This window comes from Toxorhynchites rutilus, chromosome 3, assembly GCF_029784135.1.
Source record: "Toxorhynchites rutilus septentrionalis strain SRP chromosome 3, ASM2978413v1, whole genome shotgun sequence".
Classification (NCBI taxonomy): Eukaryota; Metazoa; Arthropoda; class Insecta; order Diptera; family Culicidae; genus Toxorhynchites; species Toxorhynchites rutilus.
In genome coordinates, this window is record NC_073746.1 from 161,457,535 (window position 1) to 161,484,384 (window position 26,850).

General features: G+C 36.1%; 9 protein-coding genes across 9 annotated transcripts in view; 4 read left to right on the forward strand and 5 right to left on the reverse strand.

Moving 5' to 3' along the window:
• LOC129777387 (larval cuticle protein A2B-like) overlaps positions 1–26,850 on the reverse strand; it is a 165,689-nt gene that overhangs the window by 25,340 nt on the left and 113,499 nt on the right. The gene's annotated exons all lie outside the window — the stretch shown is intronic.
• The window catches only part of LOC129777393 (larval cuticle protein A2B-like), a 30,751-nt gene continuing 7,350 nt past the window's right edge, over positions 3,450–26,850 (forward strand). Inside the window, exon 1 of the mRNA XM_055783637.1 lies at positions 3,450–3,545. The gene's annotated coding sequence lies outside the window, so the exon portion shown is untranslated. The remainder of the gene's footprint in view (positions 3,546–26,850) is intronic.
• LOC129777401 (larval cuticle protein A2B-like) lies at positions 5,760–6,140 on the reverse strand (the record flags this gene model as incomplete). Its single annotated transcript, XM_055783646.1, has 1 exon — positions 5,760–6,140. A coding segment is annotated over one exon (381 nt), but the record flags the coding sequence as incomplete, so codon positions are not given.
• On the forward strand, positions 6,716–7,161 carry LOC129778615 (larval cuticle protein A2B-like). Its single transcript, XM_055785631.1, has 2 exons — positions 6,716–6,727; positions 6,790–7,161. The coding sequence occupies exons 1-2, from the start codon at positions 6,716–6,718 to the stop codon at positions 7,159–7,161; spliced, it is 384 nt and encodes a 127-aa protein (XP_055641606.1).
• Positions 10,523–10,969, reverse strand: LOC129778636 (larval cuticle protein A2B-like). Its single transcript, XM_055785659.1, has 2 exons — positions 10,958–10,969; positions 10,523–10,897 (listed from the first exon to the last, which is right to left on the reverse strand). Exons 1-2 carry the CDS (start codon positions 10,967–10,969, stop codon positions 10,523–10,525), a joined length of 387 nt encoding a protein of 128 aa, XP_055641634.1.
• Positions 11,492–11,935, forward strand: LOC129778652 (larval cuticle protein A2B-like). Its single transcript, XM_055785693.1, has 2 exons — positions 11,492–11,503; positions 11,558–11,935. The coding sequence occupies exons 1-2, from the start codon at positions 11,492–11,494 to the stop codon at positions 11,933–11,935; spliced, it is 390 nt and encodes a 129-aa protein (XP_055641668.1).
• LOC129777389 (larval cuticle protein A2B-like) lies at positions 20,182–20,866 on the reverse strand. Its single transcript, XM_055783633.1, has 2 exons — positions 20,784–20,866; positions 20,182–20,718 (listed from the first exon to the last, which is right to left on the reverse strand). Exons 1-2 carry the CDS (start codon positions 20,793–20,795, stop codon positions 20,335–20,337), a joined length of 396 nt encoding a protein of 131 aa, XP_055639608.1. The 5' UTR covers positions 20,796–20,866; the 3' UTR covers positions 20,182–20,334.
• LOC129777399 (larval cuticle protein A2B-like) lies at positions 25,198–25,680 on the reverse strand. The gene is made up of 2 exons (XM_055783644.1): positions 25,630–25,680; positions 25,198–25,569 (listed from the first exon to the last, which is right to left on the reverse strand). The coding sequence occupies exons 1-2, from the start codon at positions 25,639–25,641 to the stop codon at positions 25,198–25,200; spliced, it is 384 nt and encodes a 127-aa protein (XP_055639619.1). The 5' UTR covers positions 25,642–25,680.
• Positions 26,086–26,584, forward strand: LOC129777398 (cuticle protein 7-like). The gene is made up of 2 exons (XM_055783643.1): positions 26,086–26,152; positions 26,213–26,584. The coding sequence occupies exons 1-2, from the start codon at positions 26,141–26,143 to the stop codon at positions 26,582–26,584; spliced, it is 384 nt and encodes a 127-aa protein (XP_055639618.1). The 5' UTR covers positions 26,086–26,140.

The following is a 26,850-nucleotide window of genomic DNA, read 5'->3' on the forward strand; positions in this document are numbered from 1 at the left end:
TAAGTTTCACAAGCTGAGAGCGCGTGTGGGGATCCTCCGCAATATGGACACTTATGCTCAGTCGCACTGCAGGATTTCCCCTCATGTTGCTCTCCGCAAGTGGCACAGCGCTCCTTGTTGGCACAATAATCTGAAGTGTGACCAACTGACTTGCATTTGTTGCAAGTCATGGGCTTTGGCACGAAGAGTCGCACAGGTAGTCTCAATTTGTCCACCATAACGTAGTCAGGGAGGGCGGCACCAGCAAAGGTGACTCGAAACGAGTCTGACGGCGTAAATTTAGTTTGGTCCACATCATGGGAGAGTTTCCCGAGTTGGCGACAGTCCAAGATCTTTACTTCCATTGAGGGAAGCTTCTTGAACTTGCCTTTTCCTTCTTTTTTTATTTGTTCGCTCGTCAGACCCGTTTCAGTTATCACCCCCTCAATTTCTACGTTATGGGAGGGTATAAATGTTCTATATTCGAGAGTGAAGTATTGGTCAGCAACAATCTCGTTTGCGTGTTTCCGTTCATTCACGACAACCCGCAATTTGTTCGGTCTAACCCTGCGAATTTCAGATACAGAAGTGTATCTGGCCAGATCTTTCATGATCTGAATCACGTTAAGGCTTTTTCCTTTTGGTTTTGGCCGGAGGAAAACAACCCACGGGCCAGTTCCAGGTGCATCTTCTGGATAAACTCTGACACGTGGAGCGGAGACAACAGAGGGAGAAGACGAGGATGAGGACGAGGACGAGGACGAGGATTGGGTTGGATCGGAAACATCAGAAGGGGGAAGCGAAATCGATGATGGGAGAGGGGGAGTGGAAGTAACAGTGGGTTCAGAAGGGAGGCTTGCTATTTTCTTAGAGGGGGGCTTGGAAGGATGAGCAGATTCGTCCCCAGAAGAATCATCTTCTTTTTGAGGGACTCGTTTATGTTTTTTCCCAGATCTTGAATGGGATTCATTATCGGAGATCTCCATCTCTGGAGATCCTCCACTATTCTCCATTTTACAAAAATTTTTGTCTTATTTCTAATCTATTATTGATTTTAACAATAATCTCAAAAAAAAAAAAAATAACAAAACAAACAAACAAAAAATTATGATGATAATATTAAGCAATGAACATATGAGTTGAACAATAATATTAATATTAAATATGTGTACCTTAATATAAAAGTTGTTCTGATACTGCGCTCTACTGCCCTAACCAGGGAGAGACAGAGGCTACGCGCTATGGATCAACACAATAGCGCAAGAATAGCTCACACGGTCACGTGATGATAATTCCCGTTAACGACAGCCACACGATGGCGATCCCGTTATGCCAATATTCAACAGCCGCCAAGGGCTGCAAGCTGCAAGAGCGCTGCTTCCTTTGTTCCACTTCACAAAAGGTCAATTCGGAAGCGGACAGCAATGACCTTCACTCGTACACTATACCAATCGCACAATAGTAAAAGTGGCAACGCACAATAACGACACTGAACTTTACTCGTCAAGAGTTGGATAGCGAATGATCGTATTTATTGATTATAGTCGTTTTTTATTGTTTTCATGGCTTTGGACTAGAGGGCGCTATATTTTTTTCTATTTTTTTTCTTGAAAGCTGAGGATTTTTTACATAACATATCTCGATATCAGAGATGCAATTTTTTTCGTTTTTGAGATATGATTTTTCAAAGTTAACTGATGGTTCAAAAAAAACAATTTTTCCCTCTTTTTCCACCACAAAAATTCAAAACTTTTGAAGTACATGACCGATTCAGATGATCGACATATCAAATTGTAGTTTATGAGTTAATTTTCTTAGTAAAAACATTACTTTTGCAAAGAACTCAAATTTCTTTTTTGTAATTATTGATAGAGTTGATGTTTTTCATAGTTTTCTCGATTGAAAATAGAGGGCACTATGTTTTTTAAATATTTTTTATAGGAAGCTGAGGTTTTTTTACATAATATATCTGAAAATCAGAGGGGTGATATTTTTCGTTTTTGAGTTATTATTTTGCTTCAAAATTGTCTTTCTCAAGGGCGAGAGTTCTGGTTAAGTTTATTATTCACCATTTTGACCTCTTTCAAGGCTGAAGGCGTATGAACTGCTAAAGTTTGAATTATCTATAATTTAGGACTCTCTCCCTCTCCCTCTCTCTCACTCACTCTCTCTCTCTCTCATCTTCTTTATTTGCTACCATGTGGAACTGATTTGCAGCATTTTTAGCTTCAGAATACATTCTCAGAATATGCACAAAACAGGGATAGTGCATAGCTTGCACTGACACGCAGAAACAAATGTGTATGGTTGAATCACACGTACGCACAGTGCTGCAATCCATCACCGTCAATGTCACAAAAAAGCTGACCATAGTCACTCAATTCCTCTCACGGCACGGGAGATCCGGATACTCAGTAGTGATGCTCACTTATTTGTTTCTGACACCTAACCAAATGACGGTTGGTTCCAATGCCTCGCACTGCCGATCGCTCTGTTTACAATTTTACGTAAAGAGAGTGGTGGTTGTGGTGAATGATGACCATAGAACATGAAATGCGGGGAGACCTCCCTGGGAGCAAAAATTAATCAGATGCGTAGCATTTTATGGTATTTCAGTTTCAAAAGCTGGTGAGGTCAGTAGCGGTCAACCCAGAGAGCCATTGTATACAAAAATATACGATGAATAAAGAATACAAAAATACTTGGTGGTTTGTTGTTTTCGTGTTGGCTTTCGTCAGAATAAATGTCAACACCTTCAGAGATGCCAGATGAATTTTTTGAAGGTCTTCGACAAAAATCTGAAATGTTGATGTGTATAAATATTTGTCAGCTACTTTTGTAATTGTGAGAATCGCAAGGTAATGTCTGGGGGTTTTTAGCGGAGAAAATCAAGTCATAAAGAGAAGAAATGACATATCCCTGCAGTGTGCAACTGAAAATATAAGTCTACTACAGGACAGACAGGACTTAAATTAAATATCAGTAAAATTGCGAACATGTTTGCAAATTTAGCATCCTTGTAATGATGAAAAACAAATATCGAAAAAAACATAGTCGAACGAGTTACAAAAAGCATCATTTTGCTAATTTCAAACCCAATGGGATCCGGAGTAGAGGGGATCAAGGAGTCATTGCGTGTCATTCCACAAACTAAGTACTAATACAAATGACACGTGTAATATTACGTTGAGACGGTGAAGTTCCGCTAAAAATGTTGAGGCCTAAAAAGATGAAAAGAAAATACATGCCTCAAAACACAATATTCTTCATCTTGTATTTAAAATGAAACTGTATATTCACATCTGGCATCCCTGGTCGCAAAGAACGAACACAAAGAGGCGAATATTGTGAATATCGAAACACCAAAACCATCAGCTCGGCTTTTGAGTGTCGCCCGATTCTGACATTTCAGCAACAGGACACTCACCAAGGAGCTCACTTTTCTACTGTCAAGTAGAAGCCCACCATGTGTTAGTGTTGTGATAATACTTTTCTCACACCATTGGACTGGCTTTGGGATGGTCACCAAAGATAATCGTAGTACAAAATTTGTTGATTAACTTTAGGTGAGTACCATCGTTTGATTGTCATGACAAATCGCAGCTATGCGTACGCATATTGACATTTTTTGTTCGACCATTCCATTTTCCTGAACGCAATCATTCATTCTACTTAAAAGTAGCGTCAAAATGCAGTATGTTCCAAGTCGGATGTGAAGGTAAATACTATGGTTAAAACTGCGTACTTTGGATGAGAACTGAAAGTGAAAATTCGATTCAGAGAGTTTAGTGCATCGAATAGTAAGTATAAATACTTCGATAACCGAAGTATTTTCACTTACGAAGCTACAACGTGGAAAAAAATGTGAAAACTGGTTGATAAGGTTAATTGAATTTCCTATTGAGTTCTTCTTCTGTAGGAGCATTGAGCCACTGCGACCATTAGTTTGATCTATTGTAGTGCACTTCAGTTTGCTATGTATGCAGTGTCAGTTCGTTCCATCACTCAGGGAATAAGTGATAGTCGCACCAGGACTTTGCATATCCCCCCCACGAAGGTACGGCTTCCTTTATGAAGTTCCTGGTACCTGGAAATGTTCCGAAGTTTCAGCTTCGAAATTACGGAAACAACAGTTACCATCTGCCAGTTTTCCGATTTTTTTTAAGGTGAAATCTGCTCGGACAGTGTCCGGTCAATAGATCGGTTAATGTACTCACATCTGCCTTACTCAAGCTGAGTAGGTTGCGTGTTATTATGTTACAGGGTGTAATGAATAATTTGGATTGTCTTGGTATTGATAGAGCTCTCCAATCATTCATATTTCCCTGGTTTTCATGCATGATGTAGATAATCCACAAAATTATTAGTTCATTTTAAATGACGAATTTAGTTGAAGATCCTAATCATACATAAACCCTCTAATTATAAGCTAAATCGGTGCCTTCGTGTTGACTGGGTGAACCGTTAGAAGTCACGAATTTTAAAAACAAGATTTGTAAAAACATGAAAAAAATCCTATTGAGTTGGTTAACAAAACATTTTATTAGTCTACAAAATCTTTGAAAAAACTAAAAGAAATAGATTTTGAATGTTTTTTCTCCGATATTGCTTTATTAGACATCTACACGCACCATGATAAAAATGTGTACGTGAAATATTCTAAAACATGAAAGTTGCAGCTTTGAATTGATGTACATCCCATCTTAATGCGCATTTTTTAACAAAGTATTTTACAAAGAGTTCCTCGAATTTTGTTGTTGTCGAGTGTAGATCCTCGGAAGTATTTTTCAAAATTCCCATTATTTACCAAGTTATAGCCCGTTTAATGGCTTGGTATCTTAGTTGATAAGATACAACACAGCGTAAAAAAGCACTTTTAACAGTGCTTCAATGAGAAACTAAATGATTTCTGGTGGGTTGAAAATAAGGAGTACACCCATACCTCGCTTTACGGCCAAGTTTCGTGGAACTGTAAAAAGAATAAATTATTCTAATACATATTCATACAAGTTAGATCGGATCGGTTCCAAATTCTTGAAACATGTAACATGGTTTATCATCCAAATGCATTTATTTTTTTATTTCATTTAAATCAAAAACTGATACAAAACCAAGTACATACAATTGTTTCCCTTTTATCCAAAAATGTAAAAGAATCATTTTTGGATAAAACATCATAACTATTGAACTACTGTTTACCAAAAATGTTTTTTTTTCAACATCACGACAACATCTATTAAACTACTGGAAGAAGCCTTTCTTCGGAAAATGGAGGGAGAGGGGGGGGGGGGGGAGTTGATCATTCAGACTACCCTAAAATGGAAATGGGCACCCTATTGTAATTTTATGTAATACAGGTTTAATATTTTGCAGTAAGAAACAGAACTATAAATTTTAACAAAAATCTAAGAACCATTATATCGGTTTGGCATGGAAAGGCTGTATATTGACATCGAAAAACAGTTTGTTTTACCGCAATAGAGGATCACTTTAGGCTGGTAATCGAAAATGTGACTTAATTGAAGAGCGCCGTTATAGCGAGGTATAGGTGTATTTAGTTCGCCCTGTTGTAAACGGCGGTAAAACCCGAATCCTTCAGGTAAAAAATGATATTTCTACTTTTGAAAAAATATATATTCCATAGTTCGAACACTAGACTTATATGAGCATCTTGTAATTTGTCGGATGAGATAGAACCGAATCCAAAATTTAATGCACGAATAATTTATTTGAACTACTTAAGTGATAACATTGAATCTAAGCGATCAATCACAGCAAATCTAGTAATGATAATCATGGTGGACTGGAACTGCAAGCACTTTGTGAATTGGAGTGACAATTTTGTGAATTTGTTGCGGTGCCTGGTATCCCTTGATTGGTTCACGGTGAACCTGGGCGATAAATCCACTCTTGCCATCGACCTGGTAAGTAACCGTACGCTTGTGACCATCAGCATCGATCAGATAGTATTCGCCCTGGGTGTGATCATCCTTGCGAGCCTCCTTGCGTCCATGGACATCTCCGGTGTGATCGTCATGGATGTCATAGTTGAATTCATAGTGAACTGGTCCATGGTGCTCTTCTTCGTGATGCTGAAGTTGATAGTGCTGGGCAGCAATCACACCGACTAAGGCAGTAAGAACGACGAAGACCTGTGCGAAAGTTAAACATTAATCCGCACAGTCGAAGAAATGACTATTATGATATATTACCTTAAGAGACATATTGGAATAACTGATTTATTTTTACGATGGAAAAATAGGAGATGTAACACACTCTGCAATAGGTGAACAAATGATACACGTTTATCAAAGCGCAAAAGCTTTTATAATAGTCAGCCGTGTTAATTGTATCAAACGTTGAAATTTTGCTCGCCAAGTTTTGTCTAGCCGTGATGGATTAGTGGATTTTTGTCACTTTCTTTACCTAGCCGACCTTGCTCTCAGCGCAAGGCCAACAATACACAAACTTGTTGGTTTGGTAAATTCATTGGAAAAGGAGAGTGAGAATTATTTATTAATCGAACGTATCGCTTCAAAAGACGGATCCGCCCAACACAAGGACAACCATAGAGACAAAAATGTTTGATAAAAGTGAAAATAAGGTTTTAAACACATGATACATTTTAAAACAGGCGATTTGCTATTTAAGTTGTTGTGTTTTGGAACAAATGTATCATTGGACATTCTGCTTTCGGATACATCTGACTAATAATTAAAATTATCAATTTAACAATATGTCTATCAAGGTAATTCGTGTGCTGATTTTCAATTCCTCGGATAAAAGAACTAATGCTTGAATTCTACCCAGGTCATTGCCGTTCTTGCTGCCTTAGTCGGTGTGATTGCTGCCCAGCACTATCAACTTCAGCATCACGAGGAAGAGCACCATGGACCAGTTCACTACGAATTCAACTATGACATCCATGACGATCACACTGGAGATGTCCATGGACGCAAGGAGGCTCGCAAGGATGATCACACTCAGGGAGAATACTATCTGATCGATGCCGATGGACACAAACGTACCGTTACTTATCAGGTTGATGGCAAGAGCGGATTCATCGCCCAGGTTCACCGTGAACCAATCAAGGGATACCAGGCACCGCAACAAATTCACAAATTTGTCACTCCAGTTCACAAAGTACTTGCAGTTCCAGTGCACCATGATTATCATTACTAAGTTGCCTGTGATTGATCAACTAGTTTGGATATTATCGCTTAAGTAGTTCAAATAAATTATACATCCATTAATCGACATTTTCTACTTTATCGCATCCGAAAGACATAGTTTGAGCAACACATATTCATATCTTTAAAAATTATTTTCGTAGATTTTGGCTGTTTCACTTCATTATGCCCATCACTATCGAATTTCAAAAATCAATTAGCTAAATTATAGATCAGAATAAATCTATTTTGATAATCAATAATTTTATTCAATGTTATCAGAAAATTCGCTGATTAGGTTCATCGTTGAGTGAACTCAAATTAGATTTCCTGAATATGACATTTTTCCTATCGATTGCATTCTCGCCGAAGAAAACATTCAATTAGACACACCAGCTTGAATCACTTCATCATTTATTGGGTTATTCGAAAACAATTTAGTATGAAAAAAAAAAGAATAAATAATTATCCGAAAAGCTTATGGTCTGACCTGTTTATGTTTTTCAGTTTTTTTACTCTGAAGCTTATGCGACAGCGGATGCTATTTTAGAAAAATCCTAATTAGTGTAAATATAGGGAGAAAACCAAAACAAACCATAATACAACATATTATGAAATATAAAAATAACGAAATTAAGGAGTCTTTACCTTCCTAATCAGTTTTCCGGATGAGGAATACACAAATATTTTCGCCTTTTTATGATTGAAACAACAATTTAGTTTGCATCGAAGAGTTCAGGTTGAATTTTTAATTAAAATGTTTTTGAATGATGTGAGAATCTTCGGAATATTTGGTGAGTACATAAAGAGTAATAGACGAATTTCATGCCAACTCGACTGGCCATTGGCAGCACCATCCCAGATTACAGTGAAACTTTGTGGTTGTAAAGACGTTGGTCATACTATCAGCTTTGCATACTTGAAATCTCAAAATAAAACAGGCTACTTTTCGAAAAAGGCCAAATTTTTTTCTTAATTTTTTACAAAACTTCATGATACAAAAACTATGATACCTACCAAATTTTGGTCAAAGAAATAAATGTAGTAAATTGTTAAAATTTTTGAAAAATTTTTGAAATTTTGAATTATTTTTCTTAAATTGCACTGAAAAAAAAATATTTTAAAAATAGAAATACTTTTTCCTGAAAAAGATACTTTTTTTAAATTCTCAAAAAAATTTATTAAAGCCCCATACAATTACCAACAATTACAAACAATTTTGTATTCTACAAACTTGAAGATCTTATTGAAATATGAACTTATGTCGAAGACGTCAACTTTGTATCTTTCATAGTTTATGACAATTTTTGTATGGGACTCCTGAAAAAATAATTTTTCACTCGTAACATTCATTCAATTCTCGCGTTAGGTATGTTCTTGACATGTTTCTGAATAGAAAAAAGTTTGCAGAACATGTCAATCGGGACATGTTATGATTGGAACATCAATAGTAAATTTTCAAAGAAAACATGAAAATGATGTTGTTAGAAAAACTCTTTCCCTGTAACAGTGCCCTTCTTCTGATGTAAGAGTTACTTATTGGTAATTGTATATTCATACAGTTTTTTCAGGTCTTAAAGTTATGTTTATGGAAAAAAAAATTTAAAAAAAACTAAAAACTTCCAAATAATTCTGATTCAAAAACTATAAGACATAAAAAAATTTGGTCAAAGAATTAAATATAGGAAATTGTTTGGATTTTTTGGATTTTTTTTTTCATTTAAAAATATCAAACAAATTCTAAAAAAATGTCATTGAAGACTAATTATTTTTAAAATTAAAACCAGTTTTTCTCAAAAACATGCTTTTAAAAATTCCGAACTAAAATTATATGAGAAATCCATACAATTACCAAAAAGTCATCCATACATCAAAAGAAGGGCACTGTTAAAGAAAAAAAGTTTTGTTAACATCAACTTTTTCGTGTTTTCTTTTAAAATGGTCTGATCCTAACATTTTTGTGTGTATATTATCCCGAATGACATATTCTGCAAACTTTGTTTTTATCCAGAAACATGTAAAGAACATACCAAACCCGAGAATTCACACACCAAAATGTAACGATTAAAACATTATTTTTTATCAGGAGTCTCCACACAAAAATGCCATATATATTTCGGAAACTATGAAAAATACAAAGTTGACGTCTTCGACAAACGGTCATATTTTAATTTGATCTCAAAGTTTATCGAATACACTATATCGCTATCTCGACGTTGAGCTAAATTAGAATTACTTGTATTTTTTTCAAAGAAAACATGAAAAAAAAACATGTTAGAGAATTTTCTTCCCTGTAATGTGCCCACCTTCAGATGTTTGGATGACTTGTTGGTAATTGCTATTCACATATTTTTTAAAATTAAAAAAATAGGTTTTTAAAAAAAAAATTTAACTTTTAAAATATTTGTCTTCAGTATATTTTTTTTCAGACAGACACGATTATCCGGGATTCGATTATCCGTAATTTTAGGCCCGATTATCCGAAGTATTTTATTTTTGATTTTCGGAAAGTTTGAATAATTTGTATAATAATTCCATATTGAAAAGCCAATATGGGTATCAAATGGAAGGGCTTGACTAGTAGAATGTAGTTATTTATGAAAAATGCAAATCCAAAATGGCCGCCACCCCAAGATGGCGCCATATATATTTTTTTCACAACCCCATCAATATGGGTATCAAATGAAAGGGCTTGACTAGTAGAATACGGTTATTTATGAAAAATGCAAATCCAAAATGGCGGCTACTACAAAATGGCGGATTACATATTTTCTCAGAACCCCAGAACAAAGTTACAAAGTTAAGTCACAAACATACAAACGGGTCAACCTAGATAAAACCGTTTGATAAATGAGTGCAAATCATAATTATATTACGTTTACCGAGAGAAAATTCGTTTTAGTTTTATGACTCGATTATCCGGAGTGAAAAAAAAAAATCAATACTCCGAATAATTGAGTCCGACCTGTACTAGAGTATTTCGCCAATAAGGATCAAGACTTCTATGAGAGAGTCATTATGAAGCAGCCTTTGAAATGGCAACAAAGTATACAACAAAACGGTACATATTTGGCCCAAATCGGACAATCCGAAGCATATAAAAATGGTTTGAATTTGACGATTCCTTCTAAAACTTGAATTTGTCATTGTTTGTTTGACATTTTTTTTAGATTTTCTTCTAGCAATGTAAAAAAAACGAGTTGATATCGTGTCAAAAGAACTGATCAAAAATGTTCATATATGCAATAATAAATTCATTATATCATAATAGCAAACTTCCATATTACGAAATAATTCGGCGAAATAATTATCGGGCTTAATTTATTTTCTTCTATTTACACATTATCAATTCAGCTAATTGGTTTCTACAATTTTTAATAGTGGTGGGCGTGGTGAACTGGAACGGTCAACACTTTATGAATTGGAGTCACAATTTTGTGGACCTGTTGTGGCGCCTGGTATCCCTTGATTGGTTCACGATGGACCTGGGCGATGAATCCGCTCTTGCCATCAACCTGGTAAGTCACGATACGCTTGTGGCCATCGGCATCGATCAGGTAGTACTCTCCCTGAGTGTGATCATCCTTGCGAGCCTCCTTGCGTCCATGGACATCTCCGGTGTGATCGTCATGGATGTCATAGTTGAACTCGTAATGTACTGGTCCATGGTGTTCTTCCTCGTGGTGCAGTTGTTGATAGTAATGCTGGGCAGCAATAGCTCCGACAAAAGCGGCAATAACAACGACGATCTGAGTAGAGTTCAAACATTAGATTGGATAATTTAAGAATTGTTTATCAAGGCAAATTACCTTTAAAGACATATTTATATGGTTCAAATTGCAATTACTAAAACACTATAATCAACGGCGGACTGTCGAATGATACATTATTTGAAAACACAGCCACTTAAATACTTGATCGCTTGTGGCAGAAACTTCGGTACGGGTTCGAAATACTCTCATTACTTTCACCAATAGAAAATTACAGCTACGGCTGTCCTGTGCTAGACGAATTAGGCGACATTAGACCCATTAGACGGAACATAGAAGTAGCAAATGTTTAATCTGCTTCTCTCATAGATTTGTCGAAATAACAAGTCTGTAGTTATATTGTTGGCCTTGCGCAGATAGCAAGGACGGCTAGGTGAAGAAAGTGACAAAAATCCACAAATCCATCACGGCTGGATAAACGTGGTGAGTGATATTTTTGTGTTTGAAACAGTTATTGTGGTGACTATTATAAAAGCTGTCGTGCTTCGATAAGCTTATATCATTCGTTCACCCACTGCAGAGTATATATCATCTGTTATTCCTATCATCTTAAACCATATCAATAGTAACAATATGTCTCTGAAGGTAAATTGTCGTAGTAGTCATTTATTCGACTTGTCGTTTTGATATTCAATATCTACACAGGTCATTGTTGTTCTTGCTGCCTTTGTCGGTGTGATTGCTGCTCAACACTACCAACTTCAACATCACGAGGAGGAACACCATGGACCAGTTCACTACGAATTCAAGTATGACATCCATGACGATCACACTGGAGATGTTCATGGACGCAAGGAGGCTCGCAAGGATGATCACACTCAGGGAGAGTACTATCTAATTGATGCCGATGGACACAAACGTACCGTTACTTACCAGGTTGATGGCAAGAGCGGATTCATCGCCCAGGTTCACCGTGAACCAATCAAGGGACACCAGGCTCCTCAACAAATTCATAAAATTCTGGCCCCAGTTCACAAAGTGCTTGCAGTGCCACTGCACCATGATTATCATTATTAGGTCACCTATAATTGATTAACTAGTTCAAATGGAATAGCTTAAGTAGTACATATAAATTACAGTTTTTTTTATCCCGTGGATTTTTCTTTATTTTCTTCGTGAATATGAAACGATAAATGATTGAATTTGAATTATCACAATTTTATGAATGAAAACAAAATACTTTTTAATTTGAGGAAACCCTCAGGCTGCTTGTATTCGTAAATTATTATAAAATAAACATTGTTGTTGATGAAGGTTTCCAAATTTTTCTAAAAGCTCACAAAAATGATTCACTTTATTAAAAATCGGTTATATCTCGAAAACTAGTTGTTCTTGAATCTAAAAAAAAATATTAGAATTGCATGTAGAATCGATTTTTTGTTTTTCCTTCTGATTTCATAATTGAAAAAAAAAAACAAAAAAAACTTCGATTTCGTGAGTTTGACACGGTGGCGCTTCAAACTTCGTTGAACTAAAACTGTATCCTAATGAAAACATATTAAAATCATCGAAGAGGAGTTGTTTTGAGGTATACGATTTTTTAACATTAAATTTAATTTTTGAGTGAGTTCTTTCAAGCGGAATATTTATTTATTTTGTTTTTCTAGAAAGTTCGTTCATTTTTAAAAACTTCGCCCGAATACCATATTTTAATCAGAGGGCTGGATTTTTAGTAACTTTTTTAAAAAAAAAGTTCAGTTATTTTGCATACGTCCTTCAATTATATCTGTGATATAACCGCAAGGTAGACATAGGACTACCGTTGACTTAGTGATCGTTTGTTTGAAGTTGCATTTGACTCAATCCTCAATAAATGAATGGATCTTTGGAAGGATTGCTGAAAGTTCTTCTTGTAAGTGTGTGAGTGGATGAGTATAAGTATGAAATTATCGTTTACACAGAGAAATACAAAAAATAACTTTTTTAAAGCTTGTTGATGTCCCTGAGAAGAACCGATGGGCTTAGACGACTTTTTAGAAGCCACTCATGTATCATATTGATTTATTCTTGTTCTCGTGTGAACAATATACGGGATTTGTGTCCTTGTTGCCAGTGTGTATCTGTTCTTCTAGACACTCGCTTTCGCCATAGACGTATCTATATATGGTCCATCACTACGGTTATCTATCTCTGACAACGTATAATATCAACAAATATATGGAAATCGACGAGGTACGTTCAATCGAATACGTCTTGTTGTCATTCGGTTAAATTCCTCTCAGTATTACATGTGTAATTTGCTATTTACTTAATCAATGGTTTATTACATCAATATTCATATCCATATGCTTTATACAGGGTCTTTCAGATTAAACGCTCACGCAAAAAAATCGAATAGCTTCTTATAATTTTTTGTTTCGCTCCATCGATGGTAACGCTGCATTCCCCACTTCGGGACGATAATATTCGGCTACTCGTTCAGTCTGGTCGGATGGTTTTTAGCGCAAGATGTACAATTTACAAGAACGTGTATTTTAGTGGAATCGTATTAATCGAGCAACCGAAACCTTAATGAAACTTTGTCCACTTATGGTGAGAATTTCAACACTTTTCGTCGTAAATTACTTTTTCTGGGGGTACGAGAAGGACAGTTGCTATGTTAATAAACCACAACATTTGAAGGAACTTAAAGAAGAAATAACCCTGATTTTCAACAGCATCGAAGTCATGATGTTAGAGTTGTGCATGAAGAATTTTGTTCACCATTTGAATCGCGTTATCGAGAAAAGGGGTGGTCACATCGAAAATGCCCTAAAATAAGCTTTATTTTCGTTTTTTAAAAATAAAAATAAAAAATTTGTTGCGTGAGTGCTTAAGCTGAAAGACCCTGTATATATCTTTCATAGCAGCTGCACTATTAATGATATAGTATTTTTCACACATTTTAAAATAAATTCCAAGAGACATCGTGGAAAATCAAAGTTAGAATTATATGAAATTTTGAAACAATTCACGAAAATTGAGTTATTAATTTTATACTTCTAATAAAAAGTGTTTGTATTGGACCCATTCCATAAGGTTATGCACCGAAGAACCAAATTTAAGATCAAGTTTTAGGAGAAAATTTCAAACGTTATAAGCATTAGTTATAATTAGAATGTTTTGAAACGAATTTAATTTTTATGCACCAACCGTGAGCGTGTTTAAAAAATAACATAATTATATAAATACTAGCTGACCCAGCAAACGTTGTTCTGCCATATACATCGTTTTTAGAAAATATTTTGAATGTTAAATAAAACATAACTAATATATTGTAACCGTGTTTGAATGTTCAAACGATCTGTAAAATTATTCGAATGTGATCAATGAAAAGAACGAATGAAACGATTTCAACGGAAGTTTGCATGATGTTTTTTAATGCAATGTCTTACATTAACATAACTGACATGTTTGATCTCATAAAAGTTAAATGTAAATGTAAAGGGAAAAAAAATAGAATGAAGAAAATCAATATTCATTTCGTTCAAATGTTGTCTCGTCGGAGGAAAATACGTGCTTCTCATTTTAAATATGGACGGTTAAATTTATAATTGCTGGATCACGTTCATGAATTGGGAAACCAACGATTTGCCAGACGACTTCAACGGAGCTGATGTACTGGCCTACTTGGAACCGCATTATTTCTTTTTTTTTGACTCAATCGAGGGGTATTCACATCGGTATTTTATTTTGATACACAGCCATATTGTTCCGACTGGTTTGAAATCGATCGAATTTCACGATTCGACTCTGATATAGTCCTGACCCTAACTGAACTTTTTGTCTAAAAATTTCCTTTCATTTCCACCAAAACTTGATTCAAAACATAAAATTATCGTCCAACACAGTTTCTGCTTTTTCACATCGAACACATATTTGATATGTAGAATCAATTTTCATTAAAACAATGTTTTAAAGCATGTTTATTCTTCGCGAATATCCATTTTTCATTTTTGCTTCACAGACATGGAGCACGGAGCTCAATGTTGTCTATGTCGAATCGCGCCGCAAGGTTGCCACATTTGCACAACTTGATTGAACTCGAACGGATTACAGAATGCAAAATTGCAATCCGTTCAGATAATTTTGACTCTAACGCTGTGTCGGCGTTGCTCAGCGTTTCCCAAGTGAATGTACTCATCCTCACGCCACTTATGTTGATTAAGTCGTAGGAATCACAGTCGTTCACTCTCTACCTTTGCGTACCATGAATTGTTAATACAGCTCGTGACATCATACAATGACATCACACATCACACAATACACATACAATCTATCGAGTGCACTCCTTTGTTTTATTCGTCTGATATAGTTACTCATAAATCTTAGTTCAAAATGAGTAATGATGTTCATAATGAACGGAGTATCTGTGGCAGGATCACGTTGTCTGATGTTTATGCAATATTCGTCTTCGTCACTCATTCCAGAGCTTGCCACTCAGAATACTTTTAATGTGAGTTGCTTGGTATATAAATCTCAACTAAAAATGATGCAAGTAATACTACGATGAGAAGGCGAACGTTGGGAACGTTAGTGCTATTGAAGAAGAACATGGAGAGAGTCGTATGAACGATGTGCGTCAGCGATGAATTCCAGATTATTGTTTTTCATTCGGATCAAAATTTCTCGCGTCACTGTGCAGTCGCCTTCTATGATTCTAGTAACACTTGCGCATTGGATCTGGACACGTGCACTTCAGCAAGTGTTTTATCGGAATTGATGACAAAAGCGTGATTGTCATTGTGTCAACCGAGCGTGTGTGATTTGAAGTATTTCAATAATTCGTTGTGCTTATTCAAAAATACTTCCAACTCGCCGGTGATACGCCCAGCTTCAGAGGAAGTGAAGTAAGTTCGATGTACCGGGCCTAGCGCCATCTGTCATTTAACAAAATAAATAAATTCGTTCTATTTGGTAAACGACCGACGGGTTAAATTATTTGAATATTGTTTGTACAAAACCACTAAAATCGTGATTAAAAATAGGGTATGGGGGTTTAGATCTGTGGTTAGATGTATTGTTTGAAGTAAAATTTAAGAAAAACAAAATTCAGATTTTTTTACTGCATAGGGCCACTCTAATTGGTATCAAATATTTAGTAATCGGTATCTTAGCGGTAACGAATATACTTAACAACCTATTCTCATGCTTACCAAGTTTTTTGTGCATAATTTCATCAAAATCGGTCGAGCCGTTTCGGAGGAGTTCGGTAACAGACACGAAATTTTTATACATATTGATTTTCACTATTTCTTCTATTTCACTATTTTCATGTTTCTTGAGATATTCTCTGCACTTACTTAACCAAACTTGAATGTCGATATATCATTGAATGGATAATTGAATACTTGTTTGAAGAGCTATGGTATACCTAGGTTTCATTTTGTAATTTTTGAGAAACAAGGATTTGAAAAAAAGGTAAAAGGTAAGCTGTAACGTCACAAAAATAGAGTTTTTTTTTACTTCATCAGATGAACTTAAGTTCAAACATTTTTATACTTGAGTTTCTCTTAGCAAACAATGAGGACCAACAACCCACAAAATTTGGTTAAGATCGGTCCACAATTAGAGGAGTATTATCTGTCTCAAGAAGTTGTTGTCACGTCACGAAAGCAATACGATCCAATCCAGCGTAACATGACAACATATTGACTCACTACAAACACTTTTTTTGCGTTTTCATGTATAAATCACTCAGAACCAAAAGTTATGCGAGTAAAAAAATATCATACAAGAACCAACAGTTGGAGAATATTCTATAGTTAAATTGGCTTGTTATCAGTCGAATACTTTAGTGACGTGACATCACCTGCCTTTGGTTTGGACATCACTGTTGAACATTGATGATTAATTTAATTAATTTCAGTTTCGTTTCTAAACATGCAAACGAACTTTGTACTAAGATTTGTTAACAATAGATGGGGGTAGATTCCAGATTATAAAAAACAATCTGGTTTCGAGTTACGGTATGCTGTTAATAGGATTAAATGACAAAAAAATATGGAAAACCCATACGATATAAGAGGGTGTTACCAGCGGAAGTCAACTACATTTTGGAATCGAAGATGATGACTTCTGATTCCTTAAAAACGGCTCTAAAAGACTGGAAATGGCATGAAATCCTAGAATACGATAGGAAATGATAGTGTTAGCATGTATCCATGTGCGCGCGAAGAAGAAAGGAAAAAGAAAATAAGGTTTTATAGTAGGCAGATATTTAATCATAGAGATAGAAAAAAAAGAGAGGGAGAGAGAGAGACAGATGCACACGCAAACGTCAATGGCCAACGATCAAAGTTAATGCCAACGTCGACACGCAAACGCCCTCGCACGAGTACGTACATGAGCACACCCAGATGCAAATACATAGAGTTAACCAAAAGTTTCTGATAGCAAAATCAAATTCGTTCCCTTGGTAGTGAGCGCCACTCAATGAACCAGACTTGTGCGAACCATTAATGGCAAGCGCCAGAGTGAACGTGTTAAATAACTACGACGTAAAAACAGGGGGTCGGTTAGGGATCACTTTCTGGAGATCGGATCAGGCCAACCCGATTTTTTTCCAACAACAGGTAGATTTAATTTATATAACTTATGTTGATGAACAGACCACGAGCAATCAAAATTGCCTTGTCATTTTTGCGCAATATAAAAGAACATTGAACTCATTTTCCACAGAAGAAAAAAAAATTATCCTTTTTTGAAGCAATTAAAACGCAAAATGGCGCTAAAACGCTAGATTCAGAGCACAAAAAAGTCACCATATTGTCAATTTGTCAGCATTGCGGTACCTTTCATTTGACACTACGGGAAATTCGGTTGGAAGCACCGTTTCTGAGATACAACTAGATCAGAACCACCGGTCTGGTTAGGACCACCTTCCCCTATAGGTTGGACCTTCAGAAAAGGGAGGGGGATCTCAGAACAAAGTATTCAGGATAGAACTAACATAAAAAATAGTTTATTGCTTGCTATAATACGGTGAAATTCATATTTAATACACTTAATTGATTTTGTGACGTAACAACGCTTTGTGAAGACTGTTTCTTCACACAGAGCGTGTTGTCACGTCACACAATGCATGCCGATATTTGCCATATTCTTGCGAGTTTCTTGGAATACTGAATATACTGGTATCTACGTTCCTCTTTTGTTGACAAATCATAGAACAAAGTTTTTTTTTGTATGTTGAAAACATGGAATGGAATTGAAAATCCAATATTAATGTCCAAACGTTCTTGTAGGAAATTTTCTCAATTTTACTTTAACATCGTTTGGGGGGGGGGGGGGTTATAATGGACACGTGGTTGATTTGTATAGTTGCATTATGAATTTTTCAAATTTCTGTTAATGGGAAACCCTTCTACATGCTGTTGTATAATATTTAACAGAGAAGCGATATTAGGTATGTACGGAGAAGTAAATTCTTTCGTAAGTGTAAATTTAAATTATTGAAATAATTGCACTGGTGGGATTGAAATGGACAGTCACATCCATAATCACATCCAATGCATGATGGAAAGTGAAAGAAAGAGTGTTGAACTCTTTTTTATATTGCTTTCTCTTTTTGTTCTATTCCAGTTACTGGACGCACAAACACTGAGAGAGAGTGAAATTATTCTTCTCGCGAGCGATAAACCTCTACGTTTCGCATATTATGAACCTGTTCATGTTCCCCCACCACATGTTCATTATACTCGCATCGATAAAAATGTTCTACTTTTCGGTCTGTTTTAATTTCAGTAAAAAACATTGAAAAACACATTTTGATAGAACATTTGGCCAGTTATTTCGAAAACCAAAACATGAGTTTCAAAAGATACAATTGAAGTTTTCCTTGACATGTCCGTCGTACCCCCATATATCCCCTACCTGAAACCGAGAACAAAAAATATTTTTAGTGAGTCAAAACGTTGTCACGTTACGCTGGAATGGGTCATTGATATTTCTCTCTATTTCTTTTTCGCTCTTCATCAGCTTTTGTGTACATTTTTTCACATCAATTTGAGAAACCCGGAGAGTTCCGAGCTTATTGTGTTTATGTTGAAATATCTACGTTTGACTTTGGCTCTCAATGCGTCCCAAGCTACAAAACCATGCAAACCAATGGCTCTTTTTAGAACCACCGAAATTCTTACAAATATCGCTTCGTTTTAAAATTAAATTTACTTTGTAGTCCTACGTCAACAATGCGGTCTCGTCTTGGAAACCAACCTTCCTCCCTTTGCGTTCATGATTCAGCATTCAGAATTCGTTGCGTTTGACATACTCTTGACATGATTCTAAATAGAAAAAAGTTTACATAAAATGTGTAAAAATGTTACGAGTTAAACATCAATAGTAAATTTTCAAAGAAAACATGAAAAGTTGCTGTTGGGAACCCCATTTTCCTGTAAAAGTGTACATCTTCCGATGTATGGATGACATTTTGGAAATTATAAGGGCTATTCATATCTATTCTTTCCAGAATTTAGAAAAAAACCCAGCTTTGAGAAAAATTAATTTTAATTATCAAAATATTTTTTTTCAATGGTTTTTTTTAAATTGTTTAATATTTTTCAATTAAAACTTAAATGATTTACTACATCTCATTTTCTAACCAACATTTTGTAGTTTTTATAGTTTTTATAGTTTTTATAGTTATAGTTTTTGAGTGATTTTTTTCTATAAATTTTGAGTTATTTTTCAACTTTTTTCGAAAAATCTAAACTCAAAAACCATAAGACCTATAAATTTTGGTAAGAGAATAAAATGCAGCAAATTATTTAAGTTTTAATGAAAAAACATCAAACACAATTTAAAAAAACAATAAGAAAAATATCTGTTGAAAATTAAAATACATTTTTGCTCAATTTTTTCAACAAGTCGTCCTTACCTCGGAAGATGGGCACTTTTACACGGATTTTTTTTCTAACAACAACTATTTCATGTTTGAGAATTTAAAAAAAACATTTTTGGGAAATTTAAATTTCAAATTTAAAATTTTTTTTTGTAATTTTACACTCACAACGTTTCTCTGCAATCTGAGATGTTGCTGGTAATGACCAGTCGAGTTGGCATGGAATTTGTCAAGTAGAATACTAAATTCAATCATCAGGATAATGTTCTTTCTTCACTATTTAACGATGCAAAGAACGCTCATATTGAGAACCGAAGGCTTTCTTTGTTTTGATCACATGTTTACACTAGTGTTCCGTGACACAGCCAAACTGCACGTAAAAATCGAAATCATCACATAAATAAAGATTAAAAGAAAACAGTGCATTTGATTTGAGGACCGAATAGCAACGCCGGCATTTGATTGTTCTCCATCAAACAAAAGGAATCTCTTTTTGTGACAAAAAAATATATTATAACTGACGAAAATATTAATAAATTTCAGTTCGCCTACAGCCGAAACGTATCGATTCAACTAAATATTTCTTCGCACAAATTCAATAATGGTGCGAGTTGTGCACTGGAATTGCCAACACTTTGTGAACCGCAGCAGCCGCAAGTTTGTGCACCGGTTGTGGCGCATGGTATCCCTTGATTGGTTCACGGTGAACCTGGGCAACGAATCCGCTCTTGCCGTCGACATGATAGGTCACCGTGCGTTTGTAACCATCGGCATCGATCAGATAGTATTCGCCATGGGTCTTATCACCGTGACGAATTTCCTTGCGTCCATGTATATCCCCCGTGTGTTCGTCATGGATATCGTAACGGAACTCGTAATGGGCCGGTGAGTGATGGTCCTCCTCGTGATGCTCATGATGATCTTGATAGTAGTGCTGAGCAGCAACAGCTCCGACAAAGGCAACCAGCACGATGACAATCTATCGATAACCGTAATAGTGTTTCATTTCGCTCGAATAGATAGCATCATTTAATGTGAAAATACCTTCAGAGACATGATAAAACCACTCCCAGTATAGTTCCTCTGGCAATGTTGAAATTCTGAATTAGAACCACAGAAAACGAATGATGCGTTTCTAGGAAAATGACTTTGCTTATATAATAGCGATCATATTATGCTATCTGTCACTGGAAAATCCCTACCACATATTGAAGCTTGTCGCAGTTCTCGTTTGTTTGCTCGTCTTGCTATCCTTGCGGGTGGTATAGAACCCGGTTATGTGGTTCAGTATCGGATTCATAAAAAAGAGAAAACGTTATAAGAACGAACATTAGAACATATCTACAATTGCTCATTCCATTTGCCGATATAATTGACGGATATAAAAGAAAGAGAGAATTGGTTGTGTCTTTCAATATTGTTTATTTATTCATGTTTACTTTCTTTGAAGCTCAACTGGTTCTGAACCTACCTATTGTGCGGTGACGTGATAAAATTCACTCCAACGATCCACTTTTCGCTGCTAACGATAAATGCACGAAATGCTTCAGATACGATATCTCAACAAGCTCGATTGGTATACAGATACCATCTTCAGAAAAGATGTTCCTCATCGTTTCAACTACAAAACATAAAGTTGTAAATTACATAGCATGACAGAAAAATGTATCTATACATTTTCTTTATTTTATTTTTTTTATTTCGTCAAACTATAGTAGACAACAAATTACATACATTACATTACAATTACAATATACTTAATGATTAATTTATAGCTATATTTATGAAAATCAATTATAAGAGGTATCATGTCTTTAGTATTAATAATAAATTACGAGCTGCAACGCAGCAAACATATATGACAAAACTGTAATTCACGAATACAATGATCTTTCAGTCAATGACTTTTTCAATAATTTCTTCGTCATTGTCACATCAATTACATTACTGTACATATTGTACGTTCTCATCATTCTATTAAGTGGACCATTCATAGCATATAAAGTTCGAAATGAAGTTGGTTTGAACAAATTCCGTGCTCGCAAGGCTCGTGTTGGTGCATAAAAATTTAAATTTTCAAGTAAGTTTTCAGAGATAATCCTGTGTGAAACTAAGTCAATTAAACATGAAATTGTGGCATTTTCTCTGCGTTTCTCTAGTGTTTCAATATTTATTAACTAACAACGAGCTTCATATGGGGGAAGGGGAGATGTTGTGCAGCCTAGCTTTCTCAGGGCAAATAATAAAAATTGTTTTTGTACTGATTCTATTCGATTGGAGTGCAGTTCTTGATAGGGTGCCCATACAACACTGAAATATTCTAAAATAGATCTTACAAAACTTATATACAATGTTTTTATTGTGTATGGATCACTGAAATTGTAACTAAATCTTTTTATGAAACCGACCATACTATTTGCTTTATTGATCATTGTATTGTAATGTTCGCCAAAAGTGAGTTTCGAATGAAGAATTATACCTAACTCTCTAATGTTGACGCATCTCTCTACAGTGTCAAATCCTTGAGAACATATGAAGTCATAAGTTTCATGTTTTCGAGTATACGATATAATATTACATTTTTTCACATTAATATCTAAAAGACTTTTCACGCACCATTCGAAGAAAACATCTACTTCTTGTTGGAAAATCACAAGATCACTACATTTGGTTACTTCCATGTACAATTTCATATCATCAGTATATATTAGAATGTTGAGGTTAGTTAATACTAGTGACACATCATTTACGAATAGGATAAAAAGTAAAGGGCCCAAGTGAGAACCTTGTGGAACTCCGGATGTGACATTCACTGGACTAGAGATTTTTCCTCTAAAGCGAACAAACTGTGTTCTATTGGTGAGGTAAGATTCTACCCACTTCAATAAAGTTCCAGTTATTCCCATACGCTGGAGCTTGAAAATAAGCATTGGAATATCTACTCTGTCGATAGCCTTGCTGAAGTCTGTATAAAGAGTCTCGACAATGTTGCTTCTTACCTTATGTTATTATGTATTATGTTATGTTATGTCTGTACCTTAGTATGGGTTCCCTCTCATTGCTCGATTCCGGGGAATGAGAAAGCGGACTCGCTAGCTAAGGTGGGCGCTTTAGAAGGCACACTTTTTGAAAGGCAAATTGCTTATAATGAATTTTTCCACATTCCTCGTCAGTATACGCTCGTAAGTTGGCAGCGCATGTGGAGTGGTGATGAGTTCGGTCGTTGGTTACACACGATTATCCCTAAGGTCTCGACGAGGGCATGGTTCAAGGGATTGAATGTAGGTCGTGATTTCATTCGCGTGATATCTCGGCTTATGTCCAATCACTACAACCTAAACGCGCATCTCTATCGCATTGGGCTCGCAGCAAACAATCTTTGTGATTGTGGCGATGGCTACCACGACATCGAGCATGTTGTCTGGTCGTGTATCCGGTTCCATGCTGCTCGCTCTCAGCTCTCTAGAGCACTGAGAGCACAAGGCAGACAATCGGATATCCCCGTCCGGGATATCTTAGGTAGCCGGGATCCTGATCTTCTGCTTCATCTATACCTGTTCCTCAGAAACGCCGATGTCAACGTTTAATGATGTTTCCTTCGTTGTGTCCTCGTTTCATATCCCTCCTATCCGATCGATAAACTTTTACTTAGTCGCGGCAATACATACACACACTCTTTACAGACACACGGGCCAAAGGTTGTGCAGTCCACTGATCATTCAACAAGAGCCAAAGGTTGTACCGCTCATGACAACTCTACACGAGCTGATGATTGCGCCGCCATTCTATCCTGGATTCCTCGAGTCGAGAAAGACGCACCACGCTAGATATGGGGTACAGACTAGGGGGGCGTTGCTGATTAATGGTCAGCTGCATCCCAATAGGAAGTATCCCGTGTCGGGCACACGTACAGAGCATCGAAGACTGCGACATACCAATTATGAGAACACTTGTAATACTAACCTCGAGTCAACCGCGAGTAATCGGTTACATATTACTAACATAGTCTAAGCAAACATTGTCAAAATATTGAACTCCCGGCCCCGTTAGGCTGACGCCATATGAGCCTTAATAAAATATATATTTTGGATAAAAAAAAAAAAATGTTGCTTCTATCCATTACCGCAAGAGAATAGGATACAAATTCTAACAGATTTGTGGCAGTGGATCTTCCTTTATAAAAACCATGTTGATTCGGTGAAATATAATGTTTTAACTGATTGAACATTTTAGTTTTGACAATAGATTCAAATAATTTGGGAATACAAGATAATATGGCTATGCCACGATAGTTATTTATGTCAGAACGGTTACCCGATTTGAATATGGGTAGTAGGAATGATTTTTTCCAGACAGAAGGAAATATTGCCAATTTTAGCGATAAATTGAAAAGCAAGGACAAAGGATGAACGAAAGCCGATGCCAACTTTTTCAACAACATTGGAGGGATACCATCCGGCCCGGGACCTTTAGATGAATCTAGACCCTCCAGCGCGATAAGAAGTTCATTAGCGGTAATATTATTAATTGAGACCGAGTTTGCATACTCGGGTAAAAACGAAAAATAATCGTAATCTCGAACCACGTTATTTGTTGTGTAGTTACCTTGGAAAAAACGGGCGAATTGATTACTAATATCACTATCATTTAATCCAACGTATTCTCCAAATTTCATACTTGATGGAAAATTAGCCCGAATGTCAAAATTCGAAATCAAATGCATCAAATGATTCGAAATTTTAAAAGATTGATTCTCTCACCGAAAGTCCAAGAGTGGGAAAATAAATGATTTAAATTTTCTCCCATACAAACATGAGCCAGTCGGTTGACTTTAGTGCATGGGTATTCCAATGGACGAATTATGGGTCCAAACGGTAACTTTCATTGTCATTAGTCAAACGATTGAATCCCTTTCTGTCATTACTTATAATATGTTTTCGTTAGATGGATTGACTTTCTCTTCTCCTTTTACCCCTATAACTTTGTCGCCGTTTCCATCGTTTTACTAATTATAGGGTATGATTGTGTTGCCTAATGGTTCTGCATGCCTCTGCTGTTCATGAGCGAGTTGCATCCGTTTGTACATGTAATCTGTAGCGCATTCAGAAATCAAACTAAATAGCAATTACAATTGAGAAACGAAATCAACTGACCTTGCGCTGCAATTCGAAGTAAACGGGAACATTTAAAACATATGTGATCAATTGTGGTTTTTTGTCGACTTGTACTGTTGTACTGAAAGCGATATGACTATTGCTTCTGCTTACGAATTAAGAACTCAAAACCTTTGTAAATATCTGATGACAATTTTAGCAAATGACAATGCCAGAATTGTGTTTACTTTTCTTAATTTTCTTATTCTGTTATCAACTTGAAAACATGAGTGGTATCATTATCAAGATTAATTTATTTTCATCTATTTATACATCTACAAATCAGCTAATTAGTCCCTTAGAATTTAATAGTAGTGGCCATGATGAACTGGTACAGCCAACACCTTATGAATTGGAGCCAAAATTTTGTGCACCTGTTGTGGAGCCTGGTGTCCCTTGATTGGTTCACGATGAACCTGTGCGATGAATCCGCTCTTGCCATCGACCTGATAAGTAACGGTACGCTTGTGACCATCAGCATCAATCAAATAGTATTCTCCCTGGGTATGATCATCCTTGCGAGCCTCCTTGCGTCCATGAACATCCCCGGTGTGATCGTCATGGATGTCATAGTTGAATTCGTAATGAACTGGTCCATGGTGCTCTTCCTCGTGATGCTGAAGCTGATGGTGCTGGGCAGCAATCGAACCGACGAAGGCAGCAAGAACAACGATGACCTGGGTAGAGTTCAAACATTAGGTCTTTTATCCGGAAAATTGATTACTATTTGAAACTACCTTAAGTGACATATTGATAAATTTACAGTTGCAATTATCGATGAAATGTGTCCGAATGCAGAATGTGAAATGATACATTTATTTAAAAACACAGCAACTTAAATAGCAGCCTGTCTTTCGATTTATCATGCGGCCGAAACATTATTGTCACATTCACCAAATAATTTTGTCGCTGCGGCTGTCCTTGGGCTAGGCGGAAACCTCCCATGAGGCAATATATTTGAGGAACAGTAATACTCAATTTGCTTTGTGAAACTAACAAGTTTCTGTATTGTACGTCTTGTGCTGATAGCAAGGACGGCTAGGTCAAGAAAGTGACAGAATGAACTAATCCATCATAACTGGATAGACGAGGTGAGCGAAATTTCTTTCGATTTTCTTCTGATACAGTTAACACGATCACTATTATAAAAGCTGTTGAGCTTCGGTAAATGTATATCATTCGTTAACCCACTGCAGAGTGTTATCCATCTTTTTTATATCTATCGTAAAACTTATCAGTAATATCAATATGTCTCTCAAGGTAATTTATCATTATACTCAATTTTTCAACAGTACGAATAAATTTTTAACTTCTATATAGCTCATCGTTGTTCTTGCTGCCTTAGTCGGTGTGATTGCTGCGCAACACTACCAACTTCAACACCACGAGGAGGAACACCATGGACCAGTTCATTACGAATTCAACTATGACATCCACGATGATCACACCGGGGATGTCCATGGACGCAAGGAGGCTCGCAAGGATGATCACACTCAGGGAGAGTACTATCTAATTGATGCCGATGGCCACAAGCGTACCGTTACTTATCAGGTCGATGGCAAGAGTGGCTTCATCGCCCAAGTTCACCGTGAACCAATCAAGGGACACCAGGCTCCTCAGCAAGTGCACAAAATTGTCACTCCAATTCACAAAGTACTTGCTGTTCCAGTGCACCATGATTATCATTACTAGGTTGACCGTGATCAAACCAACTAGTTTGAATGTTATAGCTTAAGTAGTTCAAATAAACTGTTCATACATTATCCAACAGATTCTACCTTATGCCATCCGAAAAATGAATATATGATTAGCTTCGGATATTTACATATCTGCGACTAGCGTTCAATCACAATAGAAGAATATATTTTTACCCTACTGGAAGAACATTATTCTCAAGAGATTATTCTCGTTATGATTATTCTTTTGGAAACAAAACGATCTGAAATCTGGCGAATTAC